Source organism: Battus philenor, unplaced genomic scaffold, assembly GCF_028537555.1.
Source record: "Battus philenor isolate CCGP_79_NKW_IND1 unplaced genomic scaffold, ilBatPhil1.0.hap1 SCAF_22, whole genome shotgun sequence".
NCBI classification, from domain to species: Eukaryota; Metazoa; Arthropoda; class Insecta; order Lepidoptera; family Papilionidae; genus Battus; species Battus philenor.
Window position 1 is genome coordinate 10728525 of NW_027181685.1, and position 10885 is coordinate 10739409.

Sequence of the window (10885 nt, forward strand, 5' to 3'; positions counted from 1 at the left end):
TACACGAAATAGAGTAAGGAAAATGTATTATATAGGTACCATGTTATAAGGGGAATTGCAGTAGTATATTTTTGTTCTATTGTATTAAGGACTATTGTTTCAGACGCAGAGATTCCTTGAAGTCGCGCAAGAGTCCTGACCGCGAGGAGAAAAGGTCCTCGGTGCCTAATGTTACAACTAAAAGGACATCAACAGTTTTTGGTAAGTATTTTTTAGTAGAAATGTAGTATTTTTAATTTCTACCAGAAAAAAAAAATTATTTTACTATGCATATATGTTTATTATTTTTAATCTGTTATTTAATACTTTATGGTTGTAATGAATTATTTTATTTTTAGGGAAAGTTTCAAAGTTCCGGCACTTGAAAGGCACGCCTGGTCACAAGTCGACCCACGTGGAGAACATCAAAAACATCAGCAGGCAAATATCGGGCGAGTGCAATGGATTCTATGGTAATGTCTTTGAAGTATGTATGGTATAAATAAAATTAATACCGTTTTTGTCAGGTTATGAAAAATAAGGTTTTTTTGATTTTATCTATAAAATACATTACGTATTTATCAGAGTCCCTAGTTGCATATATGCCTTAGTTGCGTTACAATGGTTTCGGAACAAGTATTACCTAATCAACGCAGTAAATAGTAGTAATAAATAATTAATTTATACGGATTTTTTGTTACAGCAGCGCAGGGTAGTGAAAAAGGAGCAATTAACAATAAAAAAAATGAAAACTACTGTACAACACAATACATAGTGTTCGGGGCATATCGCATGTGCACCCGATGGCTCTTGGAGCCAGGTTCTCGAGTAGTGAGCATGAGTCGGTAGACGTGGCTTCAGTAGGGACTACACTATGTGGACCAACGACATAGTTAAGATCGCGGGAAGTCGCTGGAAGCGGGCAGCGCAGAACCCGGTCATCGTTTTTGGGGGAGTCCTATGCCTTGCTGAGGACGTCTATCGGCCATTGCCATGTATATGTTAGGTGTTTTAATCATTTTTATTGTGTAGGCGATGTCAGTATTTAATTATTACCGTATTTGTGTAAAGCAAACGGCGTGCGATGTGCGGTACCAATCAGCGGCGGCGGTGGGCGCGTGGGCATCGTGGAGCTGCCACGTGGCGCTACCCCCTTAGCCCGTGCGCCCCGCCCCCACCCCGCCGGCCTGCACCCCGCTGCGTTGCTGCACGCCGCGCCGCTCAACGACTGCGCATGGGACCCCTTCTGCACCGAGCGCCTGATAGTCGCCTGCGACGACGGACTCGTGCGCGAGTGGCTGCTGCCCGAGGACGGTGAGCACCTTACACTGCATCTTACACCACATCTAACACATTTGATGAAACTCGCCTCATATCACTACATACTAAGTACCTCACATAGCACGCATCACACAAAGCACTTCACATAACGCACCACACACGTAACACCAACCGCTTCATACAGCATACATCACAACATCATACTACCTACTACCTACTAAACATGACACACATTACACCTCACGCAAATTTTGAATTTAAAACGGCACTGTGTTTGCTGGTTTTATAATTTTTTCAACATCTAAAACGTATGTGTGTGTTTAATTTTAAGAACTTATCAATTAATGGGATACTTTAAAATGCTAAGGTCTACAAGAATCAACGAATGAGCCAAACCGCACGTTCTCCGCGCACCCTGACAAGATCTACATCGTACGCTTCCACCCCACCGCGTCGGACCTCCTCACCACAGCGGCCCACGACCTCACCGTCAAGCTGTGGGACCTCTCGCAGCCTGAACCCCAAGCTGCTATCACATTAACTGGTCACACTGATCAAATATTTGCACTGGACTGGTCGCCTTGCGGGGAATACCTGGCGACCATATGCAAGGATGGAAACATTAGGGTATGTTCTTTTTTTAAAACAGAAATTTATATCAAATTCAAATTCAAAAAATATTAATTATTTAGCATAAAACATTACATCTCTTATTGACGTCAACATGAGTGTATCACTTCGGATATTTTTTAAAATATTTTGGCCTCGTTTTAAGGGCTTTTCCTTCCCCCTATCTTAACATGACAGTGACTTTAACTCGATAATAATATTATTAACCACAAATTTTATTAACACTCTTTCATCTTTCCTCACAATTTTGGTTATTCTCTTTCTACACTTCGGTTGTTTGAAGCCACAGACTTATTCAGGGGCACCACATGTATTTGAAAAGGAGGGAGGAGGCAAACTTATCATTAATAAAGTTTGCTATATTCAATAAAGTCATCAACTGTAGTAACTCTTAATACACAAACATATTTTGATTATTTAAATTAAAATAAACAGTAGTTATTTTCTGAATGTTATATTGAATGAAACTTAAGTTGTATGTAATTTGTTTTTATTTTTGGAGTTTATATTGTGGGATTCTTCATAGGGCCGGTAAGTCTTGGGGTAGTAACAACACGAAGTATGAAGTATATGTGTGTATATTCATTCGAATTTCGCACGTTTTTATACCGGCGTAAATTAACAATATAATTTCTGTGGAATTCCCCTTTTTCAATGCGCCGCTGATGATGACTAATGTTACTCCTATAATATCAATGTAAATAAAGAATTATATTTGTGTGGAATTCCTCTTTTCGATGCGCCGATAACGTAATGTTGCTCATACAATATCATACTTCTTGGGAAACCCATGTTTTTGTTGCAATGCATTACATTTTCATACACGCATTGAGAAATGGATGTTAATAAATATTTTCTTTTGAAGTATGTTTTTAGTAACGATGTTGACTCAAATTATAAGTAATACAAGAAACAAATAGAATAAAAAAAGAAAAAGAAAAAACGAATACAAGAACAGCTCTTTTCTGCATAAATAAAGTCATCAATTTTCTGGATCGAAGACTACAGACCAGGAACTGAAGCACACCATGTTAAGGTCGTCGAGAGATGCTGGATACAGAAATGTATGAGAGAGCCCAATGTCCAGCAGTGGACTCAGTTGAAATGATGATATGTGGAGTAAATATCGATCAGAAGGCCAGCCTCCTCGTTGCATTTGATCATGCAGAGGTGCCGTAATGTTTTGAAGTACAGACCTTGTTATGGTAGTTGGAAAACGTTGAATATAGGTTACTTCCAATTGGTACTATTGGAAATGTATGGGGGAGGTCTATATACAGTGTCTCGTCTTGTATTTATCTTTGTTAATATGAATATATGTTTGAAATTAGATATACAAACCGCGCGAGTCTACGGAGCCGATTCGAAGCGGCGCTGGTCCTGCAGGCAGTCGCGGCGGTCGCGTCGTGTGGGCTCTAAACGACACGCACCTCGTTGTCACCGGCTTCGACAAGTTCGTATATGCTCCTACCACTCTTTTTTTATATGGTCCCTCTTTCTGGGGGGCTCTCTTAAACCCCTAGCTTATTATGTGTCCTTCATTTTCGCTCTATTCTTTCAGTCTTCTGTATAGTTCTTTGGCTTTACTTTATTTCAATATTACTATAATTTTTTTATTTTATTACTTTATTTTGTTTATTTTATTGTTTTACTATGTTTGTTTTCCTGTTTAAATTGCTTAATCCACCCTATTTTAATTTTCGATTTTATTTAATATTCCTCACGTTTATGTTCTTGATTACCCTCCTGTAGTAACAAAGGAAGGATGCTCTGCTTCCTTCGTCTTTTATAATTGAGGCGATGCTTGTCTCTTCTATCACTCATATAAACGCTGTCTCAAAAGAACTATAAACAACTCTTTGCTATCTGTGAGTATATTTCATAGATTTTGGAACTTAATACTTTGCCTGGAGCGGTAATTTTTCGTGACATTTGGTACGTAATTTGATATTCAGGTAAATTGCGATATCTTAGAAATTACTCTATGATTAAGTTTTTATTTTGTATTACTTGAAGATATAATCGTCATAGTTCTGTGCAAGCAGTAGCCCAGCGGCAGACGACTGAGAATTGTGATCGTAGGGCGTGGGTTCGTTTCCAGGGGTTAAATCTGATATAATTCACACTTTACGCATTAATTATTTATGATAGCCACTGCGACAAGAATGCCAATCCGATTGCCAAGTGTGGCGATTACAGTATATTTCCCCATAGATACCTCTGGGGAGGTCTATGCCTTGCAGTGGACATTTAAGATGATGAATGAAACATCACATGAAACAGCGACAAAATTCTTTAGTATAGTTATATTTACAAGTGCCTCATATTCTACCCCCCCGTACATGACATATTTATAATATGTGATCAACTCTCTAGTACTATTCCACTAATAAGGACTTAATATGCTATTGGATTACAATGTGTTAACTAAATGTAAATAGGTTCAATTTTCATATTTTATATATCAAAAGCTATTCACCATTTTTGTTTGTGATCAAAATATAATACCCAAGATTAGTGTTTTTTGTGCGAGCTTATTTCCGGTACATGAAAATATCAATGAAATTCGAACATAATTGACGAAGATATCAATAAAAATTCGTTTATTTAATATTGTATTATTTAAATATGTAAGATAATTTTAATATTATATATAGTCATATTAGATTAAAAAGAAATTACTCTACATAACTGCGGGCTAGTATATTCAAGTGTCAAAGATGATTTTGAACCAGTTTACAACAACAATGTTTAACAAGCATTATTGTTCGTAATACGTTTGAGCGATACAATTAATTATTTCGACATTTTATATATGATAAAAAAGTTCTGTCCTTGCAATTTTTTTTTAATTTTTTACATTATTTATTAGTTTTTTTTACTCCGTCCTTAGTTATTGCGCAAAAACTAAAAATATTGTCCATAAAAAATACCGCTTTTTAATTTGCAGGGTATCGGAGCGCCAGATCCTGCTATACAAGGCATCGGATCTCTCGGCGCCGCTTTGTACCGTAGGTCTGGACGTGTCACCTGCCATCTTGCAGACGCACATAGATCACGATTCCGGCACTCTCTTCCTAACTGGAAGGGTATGTATCACTAACAATCTTATTTACTTAATGTTTTTTACACTATTTTTTTTTATAATAAAAAACATTGTAGTTGGTTTATTGGACTTTCCTAAGTACGGTGTAGGTATGACTTGGAGTTAGTAATGAGAAGGTTAGACTTCGGCGCGCTATCTAAGATCCTCTCAGATGGTATGTTCGGGGCGTCGTTCCTCGCCCTCCTTTATAAAATAGTTAAGAGGTCCTAGCAAGGAACGACAGCATAGTACACCCCGGTGTAAACATTACGTCTGCAACGATCAGACCAATGCGATATAACTAGGATCCTAGAGTTAATAGAAATGGATCAGTGTTTTAAATTGTAAATATATTTGGTAATAGAGAAAGAAATTTAGTTTAAAAGTGGTCAATTGGCCATCTAAATGTATAATAGATGGCACATATGAACTACGATAAAAATATAAAGTTAATTTAAAATAAGTATTAGAAATTCAAAAAAAAAAAACATTAGTCAAGGAATAAGAATTACAGATAAATAGTGAGCCTCAATGCCACATATTTGTTATAATGCAGTAAGTAGAAAATAATAAGAAAGTAACAATTAGGTATCGGACATGTAGACAAAATTAATATAATTATTAATAAAGGAAAAGCAAAAATGTGAAAAAAGTTAACATAAATGGTTTCTTCCAATAGGTAACCGAAAGTTACAGATTGGCTTAAAAAAGTTAGTGTATCTGTATAGATATCCCCTGATATATATTGGTCTTCACTTATTAAAACAAACATGAAACGTCTGCTCTTTCTTGAAAATTTTGTTTTATTGTTTCTGTATTGTTAAATGATTATCAAATCTTATAAAGAAAAATAATAACTATAAAACAGTAAATAAAAACTTTCTTTACGTGTTTTAAAAGGCATAGCATACCATAAAAGTATTATATTTGAATACTAACATTATTATAAAATTAAAGGTATATTAAAGTGCATAAACCACATTTATGAATTTCTTGTTTTTATAAAAAAAAAAACATTTTAATGGAATCTATATTGAAATTGTTACCATAAATAATTACTGAATTTAAAACCAGAGCACAATGCTATATATGTATAAAAAGTACACCTATTATTCTTGTATCCATTCGAATTACTCTTGTTTGCTGTGACATGAATTGTATTGTATAAATAAATATTGAAGTTGAACTTATAGAAGCATTTTGTGTTATTCGCAGGGAGACTCTACTATATACTGCTACGAAGTGACAAGCGAGCCGCCATATTTGTGCGCCTTGTCGCATCACAGAGCGCCAACTTTGCACCAGGGCATCGCCTTCTTGCAGAAGAATCTCGTCGCTGTTGAGAAGGTGATATTATTTTCAGTGCCGCGCGCAACTACTGTATCTTGTGTCAAGATTTATTTATGAATAACTATTATATCTATGTATGCTTGTGTATCCAACGCTTAGAACATGATAGAAGAATATCTAATGTCCTATGATATATAACTAACCAACTCTGATGTCCACGGACTTCTTATGATTATTTATTTTAATTATTTAATTAACGAAATTATCTTATCTTATTTCTTTTCTTATGTGACTCACATGATAAATTGCTTAGGTCATCGGAGTATTTAAGATTGACTGTGCCTACTTATTCTACTGTGTTTATGGAGAAACTACACTGTCAGGTTATATAAAAATGGAAAACTATACAAATATTTTTAAATAATTCTATGGCGTGTTAATGCTTTGTGTATCTGTTGAGTAATTTTTTAAATTTATTTTGAGTTACAAAACCAATGTACAATAAAATAATTAGCAGACATATCTTAACCACAACTCGCGTACTAATTTCTTTTAACAATGCTTAAGATCATTTTAAATTATTAAAATATAAACCATAATTACGAGGTTTTACAATTCTGTTTGATTTAATTTTTTTTCATTGAACTCACCAAACTGTAAAAAGAGTTAATATATATATGTGTGGAGTTAGCTAAATGGATCATGCTGTACATAGACGAATTTACACTTCAATTTGTTAAGGTGCCGCCTTGGTGTTTTTTTATTTTATTGTAATAATTTATTATTTAAATTGTTCAAATTAAAAAGATAATAAATTTAGTAATTATATCTGCTATATATATTTTATTGGTAGTAATATAGATAAAAAATGAAAATATTATCACATTTTTTAAAGAAGCATTGTGTTTGTGAATTAATTTTGTTTTGTTTCAATTTCCAGGTGGAGTTCGCTCGGGCCCTCCGACTTACTAATGGAAATATCGAGCCGCTATCTTTCACAGTGCCCAGGATAAAGGTAATATATATTTCATAGTAATTTTATAAAGACTTAATTTATAATCATTTTAAAGTAAAAAGATATAAGGATCCTGGTAGATCGACGACATAAGTAAGGTCATTGGAAAGGTTGATCAAGATGCTGTCAGCGTAAGACCGGTTAGTTTGAAGTTCTCTGGGGGAGGCCTATGGGTTTTGGTGGGTGTTTATCGACTGGTATGATGATCTATAATGGTACGGTTTATTGTTGCAGAGCGAGCTATTCCAAGACGACCTGTTCCCGCCGACGCTGGTGACGTGGCAGGCATGGCAGACGGCGCGCGACTGGCTGGCCGGCCGCCGCGCCACGCCCCGCACCGCTTCGCTGCAGCCGCCCGGCATGCAGCCACGTCAGTACCACGCACACGTAGACACATACACATGCACGCGCACGAACGCATACGTATGCGGACGCACTAGATCACACGGAATGCGCGCGAACGAATGCGTACTAGATTTAGATATAAACGGAAATAAACATAACGAACGAATGAACGAACGAAAAAAACAAACGAACATAAACAGCGCACGCGCATTATCTCATGAAATATTGTTTTTTTAATAGGGATTTTGTGTTCAAAATCATATGTCAAACTTGTTACATTAATTAGATTTTAATTTTTGTTGAATCGAAAGGAGGATCTTTATAGATAGTGGAAAATAAGAAAGGACCAATATCTAGCCACTTCCGCACATGCAGTGGTTGTCAACGTCAACACGTGTTGAGTGAATTTACGGTGGCGGTTGTGTAGTTGGCATTGTCTGTCGCATGCGCATTTACGAGCGGGCTGGCGGGCGGTGCACTTTCATGCACGACAACCACTGCATGTGCGGAAGTGGCTAGATATTGGTCCTTTCTTATTTGGGATGGACTTCCGCAATGTAACGCCTGAATCCATTAAATATTTAAGATAGTGGAAATTAAGAAAAATATATATATTCATAATTAGAACTATTTTATTAATAACATATTATTTTTTATTAACAAAAATACAGACATAATGCACGGAGTTAGAATCCCGGTGTCTATCTTCTAAAAACTTCAAAATTGCCTCAACTATTATTAAAAAAATAAATAAAAATTACACCCATTATTGTGACTTATTAAACTATGTAAAAAACATGTAATACAATTAAAAGATAATTATATATTATTTGCATTTTGATCGCATTTAAATGTTATAAAATTTTGTAATTTTGTTTTCAGTGTCAGAGCACACGCAATCCCCGGGCTCCCGCGAGAAACCCAAAGAGGTGCAGAAACCGAAGCCAGATCTCATCAAGTCGCATGTACCGCTCGACCCTAAAGAGAAGCAGGATAGTGTAAGCATTTTAAACTATTATAGTTGCGAGTGATGTCTCTAAGCACAGATTCAAATCAAGCTATGCTCAGAATTTATCTATGAAGGAAGAAGTCGCAGTGGTCAGGCCACAGTGCGGAGAACCAATCGCCGCCCCCACCAAATAAAATGGCAATCGATTGTTATTTTTATCGGATTTTTAAATATTTGCGATCTACGAGTTCCAATAAAACTAGTCATTTTTTTTCCACAATTTTCTGACTAAAAATGGTGAAGATAGAAGAAGTAATTTTTTTCTGAATGAACAAGGTAAAGTACAAACAAGAATAAAAAGATTATACGCAAAATGTTCCTTCAAATATAAATTTATTAAAAGATTATTCCGTATTAAATTAGCTTTCAAACTGTACAAAGATTATAATTTTAAGTGTGTAAATTTTTGAGATATACCCAATGTTAAGTTTTTCGTCTTTCCTGAATGGTTGCATTTTCGGATCTATCACGTTTTTAAGTTAAAATCATGCTCAAGATATGCCTCGTACCTGGTTGTATTCGATTGTAAGTTCGAACCGGCCCCGCGTACCGCTAAAGTTACCTGATTTTCAATAACCTGCATCACAGTCTAGTTTGTATCCAAAAGCCGTGAAAATATACACGTTCATTTTATTTAGTCTCTTAAAATCTAAATATAAATTCAATCGTGAGTTATAATGGATGATTTTCTAGAAGTCTAAAATTTATGGGGGAGGTCTATGCGTCAGCAGTTGAGTATCATCTGAAATAATGATGATGATAAGATATTACCAGTATTTTCACAAAAGCAAAACGCAACAGCTGGTGTATTATTTATATCACGAGCAATTTTTCTACATATATACTTGAATATAATAATTGAGATATTTTATACAGATCTCTAATGAAATCTGTTATGAATTGGTACACTTTATTAATATATAATTTTATATATTTCGGTGTTTTCATATTTGGAGAAATTGTCTCGTTATGTATCAGTGTTGCAATTATTTATACGATCAATTACAAATTAATAATAATTATCGTAACCATTTAAGAGACGCCGTTAGTGTAAGTACGAAAGTAATTGTTTATTGGTGTTAAAGCTTTAAAGCGTTAAACAACAGCTTATTTGCATAAAGCTTTACACGAATTGTTTCATTAATTAATTTTTTATTATCTATGCAACTAGTTAATAACTTTTAGCAGTACAAAGCCTGCGTGGACAGATAGTAAACAGTAATTAATTTTAAACCGAATTTTGAAAACGCTTTTCATTTCCTATTACTATTAAGTTATTATTTCTGTAACCATTGATTTTCGGATATGGCGTATCATACATTAATTCGTATCATACATTAAACTTCAAATGAACTACACTTTAACCCCTTTAAACCTTTTACACGTATAACAAATAAACTTGTTTATAACTGTAATTTGGGTTTTGTCTAGCTCTCTATATTGCTTCGTGAAAGTTATGTATATGTACATATATCTGTAATGTTGGTAGGTTGGTTACATACTATTTTTGCAGACCCATTATTTCTCTATCTATCTATCTCTTACTGTCTGTATATTGTTTATATTATAAACATGTATAATTGTAAATTTCACAGATAATGAAATCGATGAGTGCAAGAGTGCAAGTCAACTTGAAGTTAGAACAGGACAGCATGGAAGGAGTAGACGAATCGGAGTGGGACCAGTGAGTGCTTCCGAACTCCCACCACTCTTGTATACACGTCTTTAGAGGCTACATTTTGTAATCACTGTTTTATATATTGACCTGGCTACATTTTTTTTTTTTTTTTTTTTTTTTTTTTTTTTTTTCATCCATCCATGGCCGGAGTTTTCCCAGTACTATTCGGTATGGACGCCCCCACGGATCCCTGTCGAGTCCCTGCAGGAGCTCGACCCAACACCGAGCCTTGGCGCCAGCTACCGCCTTTTGCAACGCCTTTGTAGCCGCCCGGTACTCCCTGTACAGTCTGGCCATCTCCTCCTCCGGAGCTTGCCTTCGCCTCCTTCGGGCTCGGGTGTACCGGCGGCGGCTCAGCAAGCAGACCTTGCGGAGTTCCGCAATTTCCGCCGACCACCAGTGCACCCCCCTGCGCTTGGGACGACCGGCCCGGGGCATCGACGCGTCGCAAATTTGCGTCAATATCTCCCGGAACCAGTTCGCTCCCCTCTCCGGATCGGACAGAACCTCTTCGGCGTTCGGCCAATCGGCGACGCAGGCGGCGGCCTCTAGCCGGTCTTTGTCTAGCCGCTT

At 36.1% G+C, this 10885-nt stretch overlaps 1 protein-coding gene across 1 annotated transcript in view; it reads left to right on the top strand.

Annotated features, from left to right (window-relative positions):
• The window catches only part of pod1 (coronin pod1), a 32417-nt gene extending 22018 nt beyond the window's left edge, over positions 1–10399 (top strand). Inside the window, exons 13-23 of the mRNA XM_068767098.1 lie at positions 104–201; positions 339–452; positions 1051–1293; positions 1628–1887; positions 3222–3343; positions 4841–4979; positions 6191–6322; positions 7206–7280; positions 7515–7650; positions 8508–8623; positions 10230–10399. Of these exons, the coding sequence (XP_068623199.1) occupies positions 104–201; positions 339–452; positions 1051–1293; positions 1628–1887; positions 3222–3343; positions 4841–4979; positions 6191–6322; positions 7206–7280; positions 7515–7650; positions 8508–8623; positions 10230–10322 (1528 nt within the window). The 3' untranslated portion in view covers positions 10323–10399. The remainder of the gene's footprint in view (positions 1–103; positions 202–338; positions 453–1050; positions 1294–1627; positions 1888–3221; positions 3344–4840; positions 4980–6190; positions 6323–7205; positions 7281–7514; positions 7651–8507; positions 8624–10229) is intronic.
• Positions 10400–10885: the final 486 nt, after the last annotated feature.